The sequence below is a fragment of the Papio anubis genome, chromosome 1 (genome assembly GCF_008728515.1).
Source record: "Papio anubis isolate 15944 chromosome 1, Panubis1.0, whole genome shotgun sequence".
Taxonomy (NCBI): Eukaryota; Metazoa; Chordata; class Mammalia; order Primates; family Cercopithecidae; genus Papio; species Papio anubis.
The window spans coordinates 115,906,416-115,928,867 of NC_044976.1; the positions used below are offsets into that span (position 1 = coordinate 115,906,416).

Below are 22,452 nucleotides of genomic sequence, written 5' to 3' on the forward strand. Positions count from 1 at the left end.
CGGCGGAAGGGTCCCGAGAGGACTGGCTCCGCCCCGCCCCGCCCCTGGCTCCCCCGGGAGGGCGGCTCAGGGGCGGGGACGGGGGCGTGGTCCCGCCGTATAAGAACGGAGGGGGCGGCGGCGCGGCGGCTCACTCGGTGCCGCTGCCTGGGGGCTGTAGAGGTCGCGCTGCTCCTGCTGGGGCCTGCCCACGCCAAGGACCTTCCTCTGTTGCCTCCTCTTCCATCGCCCAGGTGAGTCCACGATCCCCTTCTCTAAAGGTGCGGGGATGCGGCGGCAGCCCCAGTGAGCCGCGAGCTCTGCTCTGGCGGGGGTCCGCCCCCCGCAAGCGGTGCTCAGGTCTTTGCCCAGCCTGGTAGGGGGCAGGCGGACCCGAGGGGAGCTGCGGACGGGTGCCGAGACCCGGTGCTCCTTTCCCCTCCTGCTCCCTCGAGGACCCCCGCCCCTGACACAGCGGTCCCAGAGGGCCAGAAGAGACGCTCCGAGAGGGAACTACAGCTTTCCAGAGACCTGGGGCTTGGCAAACTCCAGCGAGCTCCTGCTCCGCGCGTCCTGCGGGCTGCGCGCTGGCTGAGCGCAGGCAGGGCGTCCGAAGAGTGTGTGATCTGCGTCTCCGCTCCTACCTGGATCAGACGACGCCCCTGCCCCCCTTCCTGGCTTGCAGTCCCTCGGGCTCGTCCCGACGCTCCCGCTGGCGCGCACACCTACGCCGGCCCGCGGAGTGCGAATTCGAATTCGGCGGTTTCACTAGGCGCAGTTGGAGACGCAGCGGTCCGGGGCTTGGATCGGGGAGGGGAGGGGAGGGGCGCTTCCTAGGCTCATTGCCAAGTCCTGAGTTTTAAGGAGAAGGGCGGAGATCCTTAAGTTTAATGCACTCACTCGACTATGGACACCATGAGCAGCAAAGGGATCCAAGCCAGTGACTTGTGCGCTGCGCGTCTCTCGGAAACTTCTTGGGAATGCGGTGTCTGTGAAACCTGCTTCCTCCCCTTTTGAAAATGAAACTTGCTTACTGCGTAGGTGAAAAGCCACGGCGAGAGGGTCGACTCGGACGGATAGCGGTGCGGCTGCCCGGTGAGGTGTCGCAGTTCGGGGACTCCCTTCGCACTGGTAGCGAGGCAGGAGGGAGCAGGGTGGGAGGCGAGTCTCGGAGGAGGGTGACTTATCTGAAGAATACAGGTTGGTAGCCTGCACACCTGAACTCAACGCCGGCGGGCGAGAGAACCAAGCAGCGCTACCTCTAAGTAAGGGCGTTCCCCTGGAGAAATGAACGCCTGGCGAGCTTCTGGAGAACCCACTGTTAGGGCTGGACCCTGCGGGAGGGATAGTGTCAGCTGCCTTCCCCTTCGGCCTTTTTTTTTGTCCGGAGGTAGGCGTTTCTAGGGCTCTAACAAATTCCCTGGCTTAATTAAGTCAGGGCCTGCTTCCTTTTTAACATTTGTTTTCTTACGGAGATATAAAGTGCATACAAATGAAGTGCTTAAATGCGCTTATAGTAAGAAAGCTTTTATAAATACTATGTGCATAATTATTCGTATTGTGACAACTTGGTCTTCAGGTTACTTTGTAGGTGGGTTAGGAGACTGAACCAGCCCAGGAAATAAAGTTAGGGTGATTAGATCCTCCCAAAGTACACTCCTGGCTGGCTCAGCTGCCCTCTGCCTGCAGGAAGGAGGGTGACCGTTGTTGGCCACAGCAACCTTTCAACGTGAGTAACTTGGCAAGGAAGTGAGCCAGGAAGTAAGTTGGGCAGCCGCAAGAGTGGTAGGAGAGCTTACCCAGAATGTTACTGTCTTAAATCCCCAAGGGTATCATTGAGGGTGTGAGACCAGCCACGTTAGGCCCTGCAGTGTTAAAGGGCGAGGGGGATGGGGAGTAAAGAATGCTGACTTTTCTCTGGGCTTTTAGGGAAACCTCTGAGCTGGGCTGCAGGGGTTCTGTCCTTTGACATTCTTGTTTGTGAAGATGGAAAATGATCTCTGGAGTCAAGCTTAGTTTATTTCAGATAACAAACTTTTTCTCTTAAGGTATACCCATAGCTTTAGAGTACATATATTCCCAATAAAGAGTTTTGAGGAAGATTTTGGTATATTGTATATAATTGTTCAGGTAGCTATGCGGGGCGGCGCGTTGCGGGGGGGTGTGCTCCCATAACAAAGTTTAAAAAAAAAAAACTCTGCCAGGAGGCCTCTAAATTGTTACCAAAACAAAGGCCCCTAATTTCATAAGCAACTTTAGTGAGCACATAGAATTAACAGCCATATTCCTTATGCTGTTTTTTCCATAATACCTACCTTGTATCCAGGGATTAAATTCATGTAACTCTGAAGGAAAGGATTTGGCTCTTGGCCTGCTTGGCAGAGGGAGCACGACTTAGTTGTGCACCTGTGGCTGTCTCTACCTGGTTTCTTCTGTTCTACTGTGAGCACAGGTAGGCACTGAAATCTCCTGAGTTCCAGAGGCCCGTCCCCACTCAGCCGTATCTCCCCATAGTGCACACATTCAGCCCACATCCTCCTGTGTTCAAGGCCGGGGCAGATCATTCACATCTCGCACTGCCGGTCAGACAACAGAATTCCTCATATTTCTGAAAGTCCAAGGAACAGCGCAGCGGTAAAGATAACTTAAAAGTGGACGGTAGTGCACGTGTTTTCACAGTACCTTTAACCAGACACATTTGATAGAAAATTTTAAAACTTCATTTAAAAACTTGTTTTTACTGCTAAAGTACATAGGACCCTGTCTTCATCTTTTGTCTCCGGTCAATGTTGTGTTCATGGAGTTACCTACTAAAGAATGGCAACCCAAAGGCTCTCGGTGGATGAGTTGAACCTTTTTTTTTTTTTTTTTTTTTTTTTTTGTATTACCGAGAGAAGTCGTGGAAGCCCAAAACTAGTTTCATGAGTTTAAGCTAAACTTGCGTTTTGGGATTTCTTGGTTTCACACCTGTCTCTGCGTGTAACATCTGCTATTTTGTGTGCATGTGTGTGTGTTTAGGAGTTAAGGAGTAATGTGGAATGTGAGGTTACTTGGAATAAAACATTACTTGGGTTAGATAAGGTCTGTTGCTTTTTGTGTTGTCATTAAACAAGGTACTGTAGGAAAATGCTTCCTGCCATCTTGATGTTTTGACTATAGTACATTAAATTGGCATAAATTGTATTATAATGAAGCAGACACCTCTGTGTTTAAAGAAATGTTCATGTGTTTAAAGCTGCTTGAGTACATTAGTACTGCTGATTTCTTGTGATGTTTTCAGGCGGTAAGATCTCTCAAACGTTTTTACACTTTCATTGCAGGCCTCATAAAGAAGCTTACATTTGGAATTCAAATAGTTTAGAGGAAGCATCTTTATATAGCTCAACTAGGTAAGGAAACCTTAAGAATTGTTTAGAATTAATAGATTTTGTACAGCTGGCCCCTACAGTCTGTTCTAGAACTGTCTGAAAACTTCTTGGAACAACAGGAAAAAAAAATATGAAAAAAAATTGCTGATGTTAAACAACTCTCTCCATGTAGTATGTTTTTTAGTTTCGAGCTTGAGACTAAAGTCTTGGAGTCTTGGTCACAAAACTGCATGGAGTGTTGTTTATTTCTTGGATAACCGTGATTGAGTCAGTAAGTAGTTAAGTGCTTCCTAGGCAGTAGTTAGTGCCAGGTGCTGAGGACGCCAAGGCAATGGTGTTTGGAAATGCCTCTGGAGGAGCTCTGGATGCGAGAGGAGCTGGGCTGGCTTTATCACACAGTCGAGGCACTCCGATTTCTCTCATTAGTCTCAGCCACTGGCATATGAGCGCCGGAAAGCGGGGTCTGTGCTCACTGCTGACTCCCCAGTGCCTGCTTGTAGAGCTGGCCTGGCACACAGAAGGTGTTCTGTCATTTGGATACATGTTCAGTTGGCGGCTTGCAAAGAGGGAGGTGTACTTGAAGTGGGTGTCCTCCTGGTGGACTGAGGCAGGCAAGCCAATGGCTGAATCCTTTTAAGTAGAGGCCACAGGGGTATAGGTTTGGAGCTGAGGGGCAGTGACTAGCTAATTGACCAACAGCTGAAACTCCTCAAGCTGAGCTCCAGACCCACTCCCTTAAGCACTTCCCATCCTTCCCACCCTCCCTGACACCAGCCTCACATGGCTCACTCAGCCTTTTCTCTCTGTTCACTCAGTTGCTAGTTCTGCTGATTCTTTCTCTTTTTTATTGTTTCCCACTGTCATCACTGACCTGGTTTAGGGGCCCGTAGACAGCAACTTGATGAGGGCAGTAAGTGAGTCCACCTCCTCTGCCTCTGGCTAGTTCTACAGTCCGTACATTGGGAACTCCATCCAAGCGCACAGGGACTGCCTGCACCTCTGGAAGCTGAGCCTCCTCTTCAAGACCGTGCCTTTCTTACTCTTTACTCTTGACCGCCCCCATGGCGAGTCTCCCTAACTGCCCTTCTTTGCCTCACAGAACAGATACTCATATCTGCACAAAGGAATGCTACTCCTTTCTCGCCAAACGTTGAGTCCAGCTTCAGGCCTTTCCCACAGGCTTCTGACTGAACTTATCCTGTCTGAGGACCCGCTCATTTCATACCTCGCTTCATTAATACTTTGTTGTTGTTGTTGTTTGTTTGTTTTTTTGAGACGGAGTCTCTGTCACCAGGCTGGAGTGCAGTGGCATGATCCCTGCTCACTGCAACCTCCACCTTGTGAGTTCAAGCGGTTCTCCTGCCTCAGCCTCCTGAGTAGCTGGGACTATAGGTGCCCGCCACCACACCCAGCTAATTTTTTGTATTTTTAGTAGAGGTGGGGTTTCACCATGTTGGCCGTGATGGTCTTGATCTCTTGACCTTGTGATCTGCCTGTCTCGGCCTCTCAAAGCGCTGGGATTACAGGTATGAGCCACTGCGTCCGGCCAATACTTTCTTACAGTTCTGCCTTCTACCTTCTTTTCTAGTTCTTAAATTTTATCTTTGATTGGGTAAGCACGAAGTCCCATACTGTTACCATACTTAGCCTCCTGTGAAAACATTTTGAGAAGAAAATTATCCATGAACCTGCCCACACCCTCTTACATTGCCATAAGTGTCTCTCAACTTGTTTAGCCCTTGCGAAGATAGAAGAGGTAATCCTCCACCTTGCCTGGCTGCCTGCCCCCAATCCCCAAACACGGTCTATCCATCACTGCCCTCTGCTCGTCGTAGTTAGAGATGGGTATTAGGATCTCCACAGCTGGCCAGTGCTGTATGGACTTGGGCAGTTTCAATTGCCATTCCTGTGGAATAACTGCAGCGCAGCAGTAGCAGACAGAGGACTGATCCAGAAGCAGAGATGACGCATACACTCATCGAGTGCCTGATACGTGTCTAGAGGCTTGCTTACAGCTAGCTCAGCTGGAGCTAGCGCTGCTGCTATCTCCTGTGCCCAGGCTGTTTGTCATCTTTTTACCTCCTCTGCCTCTGAGGCTGACTTTAGCTCTGGGGAGACCTGGGCTCTGGTCCTGGCAGAGCCTTTACCTCTTCAGTCTTCGGCTTCTTCATTATAATAAGGACAATAAATTAGATCAGTGCTTTCCAGTAAAAATATGAGAGACACTATTAACTTCCTAGTAGTCGCATTAAAGAGTAGAAGTAGGTGAAATTTGGCCAGGGGCAGTGACTCACACCTGTCATCTCAGGACTTTGGGAGGCTGAGGCAGGTGATCCCTTGAGTCCAGGAGTTTAAGACCAGCCTGTATGACACAGCAAGACCCCATCTATATAAAAAAAAATTTTTTTTAATTAGCTGAGTGTGGTGACCACATGCCTGTGGTCCCAGCTACTCAGGAGGCTGAGGCAGGAGAATTGCTTGAGCCCAGGAGGTCAAGGCTGCAGTGAGCTGTGATCGAACCACTGCACTCTAGCCTTGGCAATAGGGTGAGACCCTGTGTCCAAGAAGAATGAAATCCATTTTAGTAAGTGTATTTAATCTACATATCAAATTTCATCATTTCAGTATGTAGTCAGTGTAAAAAATCTAAATGAGACAGTTTACATTCCTGTTATCATATCCCTTGATAATTCAGTGTGTGTTTTTGCACTTATAGCGGTGCCTACTGTATTGGGCAGCATAAGTCTAGACCATCAGCAAAAATGTTTCACTCTCAAGTTCTGATTCTGCGTGTGTGGGAGGCAAGAGTTAACAACCCAAAGTTATGGAAGGAGAGTATGAAGCAGGATATAAGCTCCACAGGGCCAGGGATCTTTGTCTCTTTCTTCCCAGGGTATCGCAAGCTCCTGGAGCAGTGCTCAAAACACAGTAGGCACGCACATTTTTGAAAGAGTGAAAGGAAAGTCAGTTATGCTAACTTACTGACATTCATTCACCCTGTGCGTCAGACTTGACACTAAAACACATGGTGTTGGATTCCTAGCCCAGTGCCCATTCTCTCGTTTTTTATAGTTTCTTAGAGAATAATAATAAGGCAATAGAATTTCAAGGAACTGCTGATAAAATCTTCTGAGACTGGCGGGGGACCAGGACTCAGTTTATCAACAATTAAATTTTATCAACATTTAAAATTTGAGTGAAATTGCAAGAGGAAATAACATTCGAGTCAAAGGTGTTTGAACTGTCTAGTGACAGCACATTAATTACTTGATAAATGCTAAACATGGGCTGCTGCTGTGCGCAGTACCTGGAGGCCCGGAACCTGCAACTTGAATGCCAACTCCTAAGGGAAGGACCCATGCAAAACCCAAACCTGGACGGAACTGTGCCCGTAATTAGCATCTGCTCTGAAATGGAGGTCAGCCCACACTTAGACACGTGTGAACGGGGTATGTTTATGGTCTAACGTATGATAAGGGTGGCATTTGAGGAACTAAGAGTTGCTTGTCCCTTTCCTGATAAGGCCCAGCCAGGGAAGCTGCTAGTGATTAGACAGGACTTTTAACTGACTGAGGTCTTCCTTTTGGACAACTGTTTAAAGCTGTAGGCTGGAGAGTTAGATGGTAAAGTAGCCGGTGGAAGCAGCCTTTGATGAAACCCCGAGGGAGGCTGTCAGCTCTTAAACCCTGTGGATTGCGTGTAAACTGAGTCATTCTTACAGTAAGCAGTCTCCTCCGTAGGAATCATCTCATTTTTCTCAAGTCTAGGCGATCTCTAGAACAGAAAGGCAGGCTCTCTTTGGGGAGCTCTTTAAATGAATTCAGACCAGTAACACCTTTGATTTAGAGAGAAGCAGTTGATGGTGGGAAGGTGGTTACCAAGTAGCAACAAGGATTATTTCCATTTCGAGTTGTGTGTGTAGCACTTCATGCTGACACCTTGGAAAAAAATCAAGGCTTTTATGCCCAGCTTCCATCTAAAGATGTCTGTGTTCTGACCTTGTTAATATTTCCATTTGCAACCACGTCAGAGTATTCCTTTCAACACTTGAACTTGTGTGGCATCCCCTGTTGTAATATCTGGGCCAGTGTTTTGATTCTGTTTGCTGTTTTGCGGCCACAGCGTTGGTTCTTCCAGCGTTATCTCTCCACCCACACTTGCTTAAGCATCCTATTTGCAAAGGTGGGAAAGAGCTTTCCGTTTGGAGTTGTCATTGGTGGGTGTCTATGGACGGAGCCCAGTGATAACCTTTCAGACAGTGTGTTGGCTTCTCACTTCTCAGAAGTGAGAATTTATGGAGGCCCCTTAGACAGCCGAGATCACAGCCTGGTTCTGTGGCCTGCCTGGGTTTCAGTCCAGGGCTGCTTTCCACAGCTCATGTGGGAATCTAACCAAATTTTTTGACCCTAGTAAACATCATTGGTAAATGGCTGGAGGATGATGATAACCTTGAGGAAACAGAATGAGACTCTGGCTGGATGTCATGGAGCTGAGAGTGAGAAAAGACCAACTGTGGGGTTTGTTGTGTCACTGACTTAGAAATGTTTTCTCTGGGCACAGCTTTGTGGCCTGGGGCAGTTATTTCTTTAAACTCAGGTAGAATGTGTTGCGGGCATTTAAGTGGGCAACTGTAAAAATAGCGTCTTGGAAAAATAGTGAGCATAGGATATATTTTATTGGCCTTTTAAAAAGTAAAGCATTATTTTATCTGGTTTTATTGCTTCAGGCCATTCATACTCTGAGCTCCTTTTCCATGTACGTGAAACACTCGAGTGTCTGTTATCTGTAACTTTCATGTGTTTGGGGCTGTGGAGGAGTCGCCAGAATGTGGCCCCCTCCCTTACTGGGGGGTCAGGCCCTAGGGAGGAGCTGGCAGACAAAAGGCTTCCTCAGACTGCCTCCAAACCCTTCCTAGATAACTTCTGGCCTTCATCCCACAAGGAATTCAAGGAGTAAGGGAGGATTATTTTTTTCAGAAGGCCATATCCATGTTGACCCTGGTTTTTCTCCTTTCTGCCCAATTATCTGCTGCTGCACATGCCAAGCAAAATGACCAAGGTCCTTGGTCATTCAAAGCGCCTGGCTCTTTTCTTATGGGTGAAAGGGTCAAGGGTCAAACTACATGCGTGTGGGGGAAGTGACAGTGTCCGGTCTCAGGTTCAGCATTCATGAGGTCCCGTGTAGGTTCCAGACTTTCTGCTTTCAGTTTTGTTCCAGTTCTCCTTCCTAGGCTGGCCCTTTAAGTCCTGGTCACTTGCTGCAAATTTATCAACCATTTCTCTGTAGCTCAGTTGGGTTATTGGCTTCTTGGTCTGAGAAGGTTGCCATCTTGACTGCAGCTTGTGTCCTGTTCTGTTGCTTCATCAGCCTATCAACACTCTGATCTCCTAGCCATCAGAGCGACTCTCAGTAGTTGTTCCTTTATTCCACGAGCAAAGCAGCATGCCTTTGTTTTCTGGATCAGGATCAGCCCATTCCTGATCATCTCCCTCCTGTGCCATTAATTTTTCCTCTTGTTACTAGTTCAGCAAGGCGATTGTCCCAGCACCTTCCACTCTTGGGTTCTCTCTCTCTTCTGGACTTGGTTTCTCTAAAACCACTGCTCTGCAACGTAGCCAGCATCTTGGAGTGCCCTGGGAAGTTAGGATCCTAGGCCTTCTTCTCCCAGCCATTGTTCCTTTAAAACAAATAGTAGCATAACGATGAGCATTTCTACACTTAATCACTTTCAGTTCTGGTGGCTGCAGCCTGGAGTTTCTGTGCTGACCGTTGTTAGATACTTCAGTTCTAAATGCTTCTCCGTTGCTTTCAGAATTTGCCATGTGGCCTTACCTCACTCAGGTGGCCTTAGTGGTCTAGCCAAACTTCTTTCCTAGAATCTGATTTTTAAAAAATCTTTATACCTTCCTTCCTTTTCTTTCTACTTATTGCCATCTCCTTCCTCTGACCACCTAAGCGCAACCAGCTCTTCTTCAAGCTCCCTGCCCCACCAAAGCTATCCACCTTTTAGGAAGACTCTTAAATTCCTTTTCTGCTACTCACCAGCAGTGCATCTTTGGACAGTTTACAATTTGCACATCCTCTCTGTTCTCCAGTTTTCCCATCTGTTAAGTGGGGGAGTAGGGGGAATGGTATCTTTTATAGGGTTGTTATAGGAATCAAATGATTGATCCAGACAGAGCCCTGAAAGCACTGTTTTACTGCCTATTTGTGATGTTGTAAAATAGTTTGGTGGCTCATTAGGGTACCCGGCTAAATATCTAGTCACATTTGGTGTCCCCTGGCCATGGCTGTGGCTGCCGCTATATGAAGAGCCCTTGGAGGGCTCTGCATGTATTAGCACCTGCTGGAGAAAAGGATGTGGGCAGAACTAGACGTTTATATTATGAAACAATTGATGTGCTCCCCTACTGAGAAGTGGGATTTCCCACACACTGTGGCAATATATTATCTTCCTTGGTGTCTCTGGCCGGGTGGGTGGAGGGGAGCACCTCTAAGCCACCTGGCATCTTTTGCTTAACTGGAATCTGCACAAAAGGAGAGAGTAAAGACTGACTCCAGCTTTTTGTTATCTTCAGTGCATATGGTGGGGATGGGGCAATGGAAAGATTAGGTGTCACGGTTACATAGTGAACAGAAGGTTGCTGTGTCCTTTTTTGTTAGGACTAATAACGTCTGTTTTAGAAAAGATCACTTTAGTGGCTTTGAGAACTGGTGATCCCAGTGCACATGTGGGTTGTGACATGTGCTTGTCACTCTGTGTCCACCTCCCATCCACCATGGCAGACCTTGAGCTTGGTGGGAGGGAGTCACCAATTCCCAGACACTCGTCTTGCAATTGGGGACCTGGGGTCAATTCGCTTAATCTTTTCTGAACCTTATTACTTAATTTGTGAAAAAGGGACAGTTGTCGCTTCCTTAGAGTGCCTATGAGGATTAGATGGGAATTGATGTGAAGTGGCTCATACTGAGTACTATTTCATTTGCTTTGACACACACCGCTACACCCTTCATTTCACAAGTGAATAAGAAATAGTCTCAGAATCGTGGTTCTCATTCATCTTGCTAAGGGAAGAAGTGGGATAGGATAGCATGAAGTATATCGCCACCACTTTTACTTCTGCTTAAATTCTCCAGGTTTTCATATATAATGGAATGGTCTCTTTTTGTCTAAAGCTCTTGTACACGGCGGAGCGGTTTGTGTGGAAGATGTGTGGGAAGAGCCACAGGTGCACGGGTCCCCTGTTGGCCAGGAGCCAGGGCCCACAGGTGTCTTTGTTCCGTGTACACACTCCTCTTGGAGTCTGCCACCAGGCTTGGTCCATTGCCCAAGATTCCAGCTGTTACCCTGGGTTAGAAAGTTTTACTGGGAAGAACCACACATTTGAGGTAACATCCAGAAACTGTGAAAGAGAATTTGTCACCAAAGGAATGCTGAAATGTGTTTGGTTTTCTTTTGTATTCATAAACCCTCAGGAGAGTCAGAAGAAGGTAACGCTTAGTTGCCTCTGGACTGCTGAAAGCCCTCAATAGCTGAGAGCCTTAGTTCAAGCCTGAGCATTTTCCTGAAATTTTCTAGACAATCATTTCTATAGCTTTCATGTTAAAGATCACAGACCTAGACTTAAGATATATGCAGTCCTTAACTTGATAGATGTATGTCTCCACACATACCAAGAACCTTGTGGACAGTTTCTATGTCTAATGCCAGGCACAAAATAAGAATTAGTGTTGCTTTGACCAAAGACCTGCGTGCCAATGTTATAAATGCTCACAGTTACCTCCCCTCCAGCTTGTGCACCTGCCTCTCCTGCTCGCCCACCTTGGGTTCCTCACACTTTCATCGTGTTTCTGGAGTTCACTGGCTAGTCCAGAAATCTAGATAAGCTATGAAGCAGGACTAGAAATAGCTTTTTTCCCCCCTCTATTTAATGCTCAAACGTAGGTTTTGCAGACCAATCTGCGTTGAGCAGCTCTGTCCTGAGCAATGGGAAATGATTAGATTAGACATCAAACTTTTTCTCAGGGACCTTGGTTTAACCTTCTGGCCTAGTTTGTCTTTTCCTTTTTTTGCTGCTGTCTCTGCAAACCTCTTTTTTTTTTCTCCCCCACCTTCAGTGTGTGTATTCTACCTTTACTGCAGTCAGATAACCGAAGAGAAGGGAGTTCGAAAGTACCTGAGATAGTTGGTCATCTTGAATTGTCAAAAACAAAACCTGAATTCTCAAATCTGTAGGAACAAAGGATGGTTTCCACCTTTCCCCATTTCTACTGTGCAAATACAATTAATCTGTTTCTCAAACAGTAAAAGGGAAATCAAACACTTTAGTTTGAATTTACTAGGCTTCAAATTAATTTGTTCTCTATTTTGTTAATTCTGCTAACTAGAATTTGCCTTTAACCAGGGCCTTTCATGAATTGGGAATGTGTGTTCCACGTGATTCTTTTATGCGGGGATTATATCAGTGTTGATTTAACGTGGTTAATTAAAACTAAAAACTGTTGGACTAAGCACTGATGTGTTATCTAAACACTGAGGGCCTATGACTTGGATTTATTCTAGTAATACCAGTGTTTGTCTAAGTAACTTAAAAAAGTACTTTTGGTATTTGAAATTGTTTGGATGAGTGAGGGACAATGAAGAATCCCTTTCTAATAGGCACAAGTGACTTATTTAATGCTCTTCTAATGAGCTAAGCACTCAGCCTAAATTTGTGTCTCCAGTGGCTTAAACTCCTCTCTGTGTAAATCATGGTAAATTGAGAAAGTGGAAAACTCCACCATGGACTTGGCATTCATCATGTCCCACACTGTGCTTTTATACAGACTTTCTCCCCCAGAATTTAACTCCAGTATTCATATATGTATGAGAAGAAGTTGGCATGGAAGATGCTAACCACAGGCATAATGTATTTCTGAAAACAGTGTTGTTAAAGTTTTTGCAACTGTAGCCAGTAACCCACTTAACAGTATCACAAGGGTAGCTCCATGTTTGAAATGAGAAATAGCAATTCTGTGAAACTGGAAAAAAAAAATTTCTTTTGGTTAACAAACGTTGAATGAGATGAGAGGAGGTGGATTTGCATGATTTAGAGAGTTTGAGGGTTTTTTAAATGAGCATCTTTTAAAAAGGATGAGTAGAAACTTGACAGAAAGGCATTCTAGAGAAAAAAGTCTCTCCCCTTATCTGTAGAGATCAACATTTATGTCTTGGAGATGAAGCTTCCAAGTGTATTTAATTTTGGCACATGGATGTGGGAATGCGGAATGTAGGGGGGAGGGGAGGAAAACGGGAATTGAAGAAGTTACGTAAGGCAACAGATGAATAGAAGGCTCCTAAGGGAGAAGCTTTAGGACATGGATCATAAGGTTTTAATTTTTCTTCAACTAATACATATATAGATTCCAAATTCAAAGGGTACAAAATAAGTTTTCTTCTTCTAACTTTGAATCTACTTCTCCCAAACTAGAGGAAGTATTTGGTACAGGCTATAACTACTACCTGTGTGTGTTTCCAGAGAGTTTATATGCTTGTGTAAGCATAGACTTGAACAGTTTTGCTGTTAACAGTTTTGCTATTAACTTGTTTTTCTATTAATGAGTCTTGATGAGCATTTCACAGTCATACAGAAAGAACAGCCATCTTGAATTGTCAAAAACAAACCCTGAATACTTAAATCTGTAGGAACCACTGCATGCATTTCTGTTGTTTTATAAACACATCAGCTCATTTAGCCATCTTCTATTGGTGAATACTTATAGCTTTATAAATAATTCTCCAATGAATATTTTGTGTATACTCGCAAATATACCAAGGATAAAATTCAAAGTAGAAGTAGAATCCCTATGTCAAAGAGTGTATCTCCTTAAAATTAAGTGTCTTATGTCCAGAGAGAACCCACAAGCAGTATACTAGTCTGATTCCCACACATCAGACTTACTGATCTTTGCCCATTTGATAGATAAAAATGATACGTTGAGGTTTTAATCTGCCTGTCTCTTAAGTAAGGTTGTGACTGTATTATGTGTTTGAGATGTAGTTTGTGTCCTTTGTGTCTTATCTGTTGGGGTTCTTCTGGTATTTCTGATTTGTTGAAGCTCCTTATTCATTAAGAAAATGAGTACTTTGCCTCATGTTACAAATATTTTTCCAACTTTTGCCTTCTGACTTTATGGTGTTTTTGAATTATATAGTCAAATATAGCCATTTTTGAGGCTTTTAGGTTTTACGTGACTTATAAAAAAAAAAAAAAAAAACTACCCACTGTGTGTAAGTATATATAAACGCATTTCCCCCTCAGTACTCTTAGAATTTCATGCTTTTACATTCAGTCTTTGATCTGTCCAATCTAGATCTTAGTTTGGCATGAAATAGGGAGCCCCTTTTATTTTTTTCTTTTTGATAATTTAGATAACCATCCAGATGTTTTTCTTCACTTTACTATTCTAAAATGCCTCCTTTAATTATATACTAAATCCCTTTACATATCTGATTTTATTTCTAGATTTAAAAAATTTTGTTCCATTGATTTGTTTTTTTGGGCCAATAACATGCCATTTCAATTATTGTGGTTTTGTGATATCTGTTACAGGCTAGTATGTATCATTCCTATTTTTCACAATGTTTTCTGGCTATTTCTGCCTCTCCTACCATATGAACCTTACAAATTCTGTCTAAAACAAATTCTAACTTTGAGTCTACTAGAAGTTCACATACTTTAAAATATATGAAAATTCTCAACCTGGTGTACTTCCCCCCACCAAAAAAAAAGGCTCATAGCTTCCAGACTATGACCAGTCTCAGATGTCCCTCCTCTAATGTTCAGAACCACGGTTCTAGCATAGGTGTAGTCCTGACTTTAATCCTACAAGTCGTCTTTTTGAACAACTCCTTAAAAAAAGACTTGAGTCAGAATGTATTCCTACAGTTATTCTCCTCTGTAACATTATTGAGGTTCTGGCTGGAGATTTAAAAAAAAAATTGTTGCTTGTATCTCAAGTACTGATTGCATTACAGCCTCTGGTTGCCGTGTGACTTCTCATGCCTGTGTCATAAAGATGAGCCTTGAAAACATAACAGGTGATTCACAGTAGCAAGTGAGTTGTATTTCTTTAGGTAGACCAACGTACCTGAAATCTATAAAACCCATGCCACCAAATCATAGTCTAGCTGTGGTCACAGTAAAGCCAGTGCCATAACTTTCTGTAATTATTTGAACTTAATTGTGTAGCTCAGGGTTCTCCACCCCCCAGACCACGGGGCAGTACCAGTCCGTGGCCTGTTAGGAACTGGGCAGCACAGCAGGAGATGAGTGGCAGGTGAGTGAGCATTACCACCGCAGTTCTGCCTCCTGTCAGATCAGCAGCACATTAGATGCTCATAGGAGTGTGAACCCTAGTATGAACTGAGCATGTGAGGGATCTACGTTGTGCCCTCCTTATGAGACTCTAATGCCTGATGATCTGAGGGTGAAACAGGAACAGGTTCATGCTGCAACTCTCAACCCCCACTTCCACGTCCGTGGAAAAGTTGTCTTCCACAAAACTGGTCCCTGATACAAAAAAGGCTGGGGACCACTGGTGTGGCACATACAGTGGACACAAATGTACTGTGTGCTAATCATGGGAGACCACAAAGAACTCCTAAGTGTTTAAAGGATATGGCAAAAAGAGAACTCTACTATCCCAAATCTGCCTTGAAACCAAATGCCAGTCACATTATTCATCACAGATTTTGCTTGCGATCCATAACCTACCAGTGCTTTGTAAGATGATGTAGATAGCCTAGGACTTTTTAATGCTGTTCAGAGACACTTTTGTCTTCCCCTCCACAAGTACTCTGTAGCAAGCAATAGAGCACTCATCCCCAGAGAGGTCCTGCAGATCCTGCTGTGATCACATACTCAGCCCACTGCTTTCTGCCTCTTGGCCCCAACCAAGAGCTCATGTTCTCTTTCTGTTGGCTTGTGTCCCCTCTCTATAAGTGAACTCTGTGGCCTTCCTGTTCACCCCAACCAGGGACACCCTTTCTTCTACTTTTATATTACATTTTATTTCTACTACTAGAGTTGTCTATACCACACACTGCCTCGTATTGATACCTCATATTTTCACTACCTTCTTGATGGGAGAGCCTGAAGAGCTCATCTTCATGTACCTAGCAATGCCCTGACAACCAAGTAACAATCATAGGGGATCCCTGGCACCGGTGCAAGGCCAGAAATCCATGTTGGAACCCTAGGAGAATGCATGCCGATGTGTATTCAGACACAGCAGCTTCCAAACAATGAAACTGCAGAAGTCATTGGGATGGGTTTTGTGTGTGTCTAGCAAGTCAGAAAGGCGGAGGGGGTGGGAAAACTGTTCACAGTGAAATCTGAGGACAGCACCTTGACTCTTTGTTTTGGGTTTTACATCCATCTAGCAAATATTCGACTCGTGGCTCTACAGGCACCTTGACATTTTAATATATGAGTATTTGCTTTTATATATCAGGATTTCCAGGGATCCATTGTGTTTTATTTTTTGATAAGTATAACGTAGCTGAAAATTACTTGGGAAACTTTGTGGTCCTAGCAGATGAAGTGGTGTTTTTCTCCTAGTACTCAGTGCCAACTTTATTCTCCTCGGGTAGCTTTAAGGTACTATTTTTTTTTCCCAAGTCCACTTAAAGGTACACACTGCCCTGAGGAAGTTGGCCATGTCTTGTGTCGGGCATCCATCCTAGGAAGAGTGGTTCCACCACATAGATGACCTAACCTTTTGTTGACTAGAAATTTCGTCGTAAAAACAACTCCTTGCTTCTACCCTAGATGACAAGTACTTGTTAGGACAGACTTCTCCTGTAAATGAAAGGGACATGAGAATTTTGCTAAAGGAACATGCTTTATTCCAGTAGAAGGGGTTGGACTCTCACTTATTGGTGAGATGGTAGCCCAAAGTTGAGAATCCATCTACTTGTGGAGTGAAGGAAGTCGTGTGTGTGTGTGTGTGTGTGTGTGTATTGTATATTCTGTGTGTGAGTGTTGTAGCCTAGGTGTCAAACAGGTCAAGATGTGGTTAGGGAGCCAGAAAGCTGGAGAAGTAACTAATTCTTCTGCGGTCCTATATGGTTTGCTAACATTCTGTTTTCAGCACATTCGAAACACACTCTGTCTCAGCACACTCCACCCTCACCCAGAAAAAACAAGCAAAACAACACAACCCCAAACAAAACAAAACTATGAAGTAATCTAAAGTAATATGGAATGAGTTTGTGTGTTTTTGTCCTTCTCTGCGGAGTCACTGTTTTTTACATATTTAACTCATTGAGTCCTCACAGCAACACTGAGCAGTAAGTGCTATTTATCACCATTTTATAGGAAGATGTTCAGAGATTAAATAGTGAGTTCCTTGAGCTGCTTTGCCATGTAGAAGCGAATCCTAACTCTGTTTCTTACCCCTCACTTTCAGTTTCCCCAGCCAGAACATCCCCCGAAGATGGCAGAGGAGAGCAGCTGTACCAGGGACTGCATGTCCTTCAGCGTGCTCAACTGGGATCAGGTTAGCCGGCTGCACGAGGTCCTGACTGAGGTTGTACCTATCCACGGACGAGGCAACTTTCCAACCTTGGAGATAACTCTGAAGGACATCGTCCAGACCGTCCGCAGTCGGCTGGAAGAGGCAGGTATCAAAGTGCAGGACGTCCGGCTGAATGGCTCTGCAGCTGGCCACGTTTTGGTCAAAGACAATGGCTTGGGCTGCAAAGACCTGGACCTAATCTTCCATGTGGCTCTTCCAACAGAGGCAGAATTTCAGCTGGTTAGAGATGTGGTTCTGTGTTCCCTTCTGAACTTCCTGCCAGAGGGTGTGAACAAGCTCAAAATCAGTCCAGTCACTCTGAAGGAGGCATATGTGCAGAAGCTAGTGAAGGTTTGCACGGACACTGACCGCTGGAGCCTGATCTCCCTCTCCAACAAGAATGGGAAGAACGTGGAGCTGAAGTTTGTCGACTCCATTCGGCGTCAGTTTGAGTTCAGTGTGGACTCTTTCCAAATCATCCTGGATTCTTTGCTTTTCTTCTATGACTGTTCCAATAACCCCATCTCTGAGCACTTCCACCCCACCGTGATTGGGGAGAGCATGTACGGGGACTTCGAGGAAGCTTTTGACCATCTGCAGAACAGACTGATTGCCACCAAGAACCCAGAAGAAATCAGAGGCGGGGGACTTCTCAAGTACAGCAACCTTCTCGTACGGGACTTCAGGCCCACGGACCAGGAAGAAATCAAAACTCTAGAGCGCTACATGTGCTCCAGATTCTTCATCGACTTCCCGGACATCCTTGAACAGCAGAGGAAGTTGGAGACCTACCTTCAAAACCACTTTGCTGAAGAAGAGAGAAGCAAGTACGACTACCTCATGATCCTTCGCAGGGTGGTGAACGAGAGCACCGTGTGTCTCATGGGGCATGAACGCAGGCAGACCCTGAACCTCATCTCCCTCCTGGCCTTGCGTGTGCTGGCGGAACAAAACATCATCCCCAATGCAACCAATGTCACCTGTTACTACCAGCCGGCTCCTTATGTCAGCGATGGCAACTTCAGCAACTACTACGTTGCCCATCCTCCAGTTACCTACAGCCAGCCTTACCCTACCTGGCTGCCCTGTAACTAACCTTGAGACCTGAGGGTTTCCACAATGGCAACCCCAATAGGGCTAGGGCTCTCAGGTAGGGGAGCCTCCTTCTAGATGTAGGTGTTTGGCTTTTAAAGGGGAACTCAGCTCTGATTCTGCTTTTTTTTTTTTTTTTTTTTTTGTACCCATTGGAATGGGTCTACAGTGTATCATGAGCCAACCCTAAAAGGACCCATATTACAGTGCCACGTTGGAAAATGCTACAGGAAGCATGACCTAGCCACATCTTTCCAAGATAGACGCTACCATGTCACGTCCCAAACGTTAGCATGTGGGGGTTGAGCTCTGTGCAGTAATCGACATTGGGAGAGTTTGGGCAGCGCATGAGAAGTGCTAAGCTACTTGTTTTCTCACTTGAGCCTGAGTAGGCTGCGTTGGCCCTCACTTGGGATTCTCAGCAGTTACGTGAAAGTTGTGCTGACAATCTCTTCTCTTGTATCAATTTTAGTCAGGCAGAAAATGGTAAACATGAGGGTGCTCTTGTGACTTAATTTTTGTTCAAGGGACTGAATTGCTTATGTTTATTCCCTGTCAGCAGAGCAGAGAATGTCATTCATCAATAAACCAAAGCCAATAGCTGGAGAATTGAGATCTGGTTGAAAGTGGTTTATGGTTTACATGCTGTACTATCCTGAGGAATTGCGAGATATTGCTGAGGAAAAAAAAAATGACCTTTTCTTGAAATGTAACTTGAAAACAAAATAAAATGTGGAACATAATGTTTAATTAGAATTGTGCTGGTGGTAGTGGAAGGGGATAATTGTAAATAGGAAACATGAATGTTCATTTTTTTCTTTAAAGAATTCTTATTAAATGACTCGCTGCCTTTTTTTTCTTTTTTCCTCATCAGCTCTTTCATGGCTGACTTTTGTTTTATTCTTCCTAAGACTAAGGATTGTGCTGAGTCCAGAGTCATTGTGGTAACTGACATGAGGGTCTTCCCATGTTTTAATTGGAAACCCATTTTGGTCACATTCCAAGTATGACACAGCTGTTCTTCTGGAGTACTTTGGCTATTTTTTGTTTTTGTTCTTTTTGTTTTTTTTCAAAAATAGTAACTTCCTTCTCCAGGTGTGTTTGACAGCAACTCAATTCAGGAATTTCAGTAGAACTGAGTGACCTGTGGAACTGCTTTAGAATCTAACCTGCTGTCTTCGTGCTGTGTGTGAAGGGGAAAGTAGGGGGTTAGCATTAAGTTTGGCCTTGTGTGCATTGGTGCTACCAAGGCACTTTGAAATCATTCCAGTATATTTGGGAAGAATTGAGTGAATGAGAATGCTCTTCCTTATTCTGGTAGATTTGACTTGTTTATATTCTGCACTTTAGAAGGAAAACAGTGTTAATCTCTAGTCGAAAGAAAGCTTAGTAAATGAGAGAGTTCTAGGCTACTGTGGCTTTTTCCAGTAGATTTAGATGAGATTATGTGTTTTGAAATGTTTTGTGGGGTCCCTTAGCATTACTTTAGGGCAGAGACACTCAATATTGCCAGCCAGCTTGGGTTCCAAAGTGATTTAATCAAATTCATGCTCCTGATTTTTTTTTTTTTTTCCCTTCCTTTGGCTATAAAAACCCTAAGCCCGGAGTGATTGTTTTCTCCTTGCTTTAAGCAATGAAGTTACCCTAATGCAAAAGAGCTTAGTAGAAAATGAGTGGTTTACCTTTTTCTAAAAGTATATTTTCAAGTTTATTCTGGAATGTGATATCTTGGTCCTCTTAAAAGCGGATCAGACATGACTGAAACTCAAGGCTTAGCTGGTATCTATGTTGTGCTGTATTAGGTGACTAGAAGCCACTTATTAGTGTAATCAGCTCCTGTTTCGCTGCGAGCCTTAGTTATATTTGAATTCAGCCGCTTTGAGTCAAGGCCGGTTCTAATTGAGGGGACCCAGGGTGCTTCAGTGTTAAGAGTGGGGCGATGAAGAGTGAACCCCGATGAAGAGTGATCCCAACTTGAAAACTATCTGGTCATTCATGACCTTAAAAAGCTGCCATTGTGGTCAAATGGCATGTGTTTGCACAAAAATGACAGATGTGTTTAACCAAAGCTTTGAAATGGGATGAAGCCACCAATAGAAGCACTTGCGTAACAGAAATCAGTATTTCTTCTACCTAGAAGGTTTGGGGACCAGAGTAATGAGGCACCAGATGGAGATAAGATCTGCATCAAGTAATTACATTTCCAGTTTGTCCTTGGGGTTCTTTCTGCTTATTATTATTATTATTTTTTTCCTGTCTGGTGATAGTCCTCTTCTGAGGATGAAAGGAGGCACAGAAGTTGCAAGAAAGACCCAGTCCCCAGTCTTTGCCACCATTGCACCATGGTAGCCTCGGAGTCCCTTCACCTGACCTTTTTAGTCAGCTCAGATCTTTTTGTAGTTTGAGAATAGACATGTGTTCAAGAGCTATCAGGGTTAAAAGCTTCACTGACCAAAGCTGTACTTTTAAAACACAACCCCTGGGCTAGTGATGTCTCCACTTGCTCTGTGAGCCTTTTGCCAGCCTCAGAATAGGCGAGGTGACCTTGAATTTCAGGTCCCTGGAAATTCTAGCTGAAACCTGCCTTTCCTAATGCTCACACAAGCACCAGGTACCCTGAACTTATACTGCGTCCAGTGGTTCCTATTTTGTGTGTGTGTGTATGTGTGTGTATGTTGAGTAACATGAAACTTGGCAGTAGCAGGGGGCACTGAAGTTCACATACAAGTTCTAATCTAAATTTAAGCAGTCTCTTGTTTGTTTCGGGACTCTGGTTTGACTGTTTTCTGATGGTTTCGGCATGTCTGCAGCCTGTTCTCCTAGCCTGCTGCTTGGAGTCAGGTTGAGCATCAGTGAGATGAAGACAGTACCTTTTCCTCTAACATTGGCAGAACAGCACGCACGGGATGCCTGACCTTGAGCTCTAGTCTCCCCTTTAAATCTTACCTTGGCAGTGACACACTATTCCTCATTCAATAATCTCAATGCTGAAACTGAACTCTATTACTAATGCCTTCCAGTCAGAGTTCCTGATGGGATGCCTATGGGATGTGGTATGGCCCACACCTGGGGGACCTGGCAGATGGGGTGAGTTGGGTAAGGAAGATGATGCTTAGTTCCTGATAGATGCTACAGATGTAGTTTGGCATTTCAGTTTTTTCCAGTTTGATTTTTCACTGGGGTTTGAGTCACAGCAAGCTGTGTATGAACTTGTGTTTTGTGGTGACACATTAATAATCAAATTGCTAAAGCCCTGAATCTGCTTATTCTTCAGCTTCACCTCTGCACTAACCCCTCACCCTTATGGTACGTTAGGATTTTAACTAGTACTGCTTTGTTGACTTTGGGAAATGGTGCCACTCAAAAGCAACTTCCTAACTTTAGGAATAACTCCTTTGTAGTTTACTTTCTGGTACTGGTTGGTGCCTTGTATTGGGATACAGCTATATTCTTAGCTCAGATGTCCTCTTTTAGAGAGCAAAGTAGTTATCCAATGGTGAGAAGAGACCCTGATACTCATGGGGGCCATTCCTTCCTGGGTGTTGGACCAGGGCTCTGTGTCAGGCAAAACCTTCTGGGTGGATTCTGTAAGAATCCAGTTTCCAAGGTTAGATTCACATCCCTAATCTTGCAGAGACTAGAATTTCACAGCTCACTTTGGAGCATATTCGAATTCAACCAGTTAAGATCAGAGGACCAAGTCGTGGGGCCGGGGGGCAGTGTTGAGGAGAGGTAGTTTTAAAGATCTGGCAACTTTTCAGGATTATTTGTTGAGAACTCTAAGGTGAAGATCAGGAAAGAAAAGACTCTGTGTGTGTGTGTGTGTGTGTGTGTGTGTGTGTAGTTCAAGTGCCTAAATCTTGTTTACCTATCACTTTTTAAAAAATAATTGAAGTGTAAGCTAAATAAAATGCTTGGAGTTTTGCCTGGGCTTAGTGAGACTTGGTGCAAATTCTCGTGTGTGTTTGCATAGGAAGGTGAGATGACCATCTACTAAAGAGGAAGTAGCTAAATACGGATCTGTGGGTGTTTTTTAAAAAAACTCAACCTATCTGGTATTTTATTTTAATGGATAAAAATGTAATTTTCCTAAGGTAGCAACTTATTTCCAAATTAATATAGATGAAAAATAGATACCCATTAGACTGAATTGAAAGCTTTTTGTTCTATATTTGCATAGCCTTTGAAATATTAATTTCTTAGCAGTGCCTAGGAGGTCTGGGGTTTCCTCTTTGGTAGTGGTCACTAACCTTGATGCAGATAAAATCACTTGTCAATGCAAAATGTGTTAGAACTTGATAAAGCTTTGAGTTTGAGAAATAAAAGTATATTTAAAATTTAAATAAAACTTGTCATTTATGCTCATTGATTTGTTTCTCCTCAATGATGAATTTATTTTACGTTTCAGGAAACATATTGAATAGAGATACGAGGCTGTCAACATCAGCCTTGG

The 22,452-nt window shown here is 44.3% G+C and overlaps 1 protein-coding gene across 4 annotated transcripts; it reads left to right on the forward strand.

The window, feature by feature from the left end:
• The first annotated feature begins 13 nt into the window (after positions 1 to 13).
• On the forward strand, positions 14 to 22,342 carry TENT5C (terminal nucleotidyltransferase 5C). Of its 4 annotated transcripts, XM_017946203.3 has the most exons (3): positions 125 to 233; positions 3,300 to 3,368; positions 16,800 to 22,342. In XM_017946203.3, exon 3 carries the CDS (start codon positions 16,827 to 16,829, stop codon positions 18,000 to 18,002), a length of 1,176 nt encoding a protein of 391 aa, XP_017801692.2. In that variant the 5' UTR covers positions 125 to 233; positions 3,300 to 3,368; positions 16,800 to 16,826; the 3' UTR covers positions 18,003 to 22,342. The 4 variants fall into 4 exon arrangements, with proteins under 4 accessions (XP_003892529.2, XP_017801692.2, XP_009214715.2 ...); XM_003892480.5 differs by lacking the exon at positions 3,300 to 3,368 and having other exon boundaries at positions 14 to 233; XM_009216451.4 differs by lacking the exons at positions 125 to 233; positions 3,300 to 3,368 and adding an exon at positions 859 to 1,074.
• Positions 22,343 to 22,452: the final 110 nt, after the last annotated feature.

Bases quoted from the DNA above. Each gene is read 5' to 3' on its own strand.
- TENT5C (XM_003892480.5), top strand. From the start codon at position 16,827: ATGGCAGAGGAGAGCAGCTGTACCAGGGACTGCATGTCCTTCAGCGTG.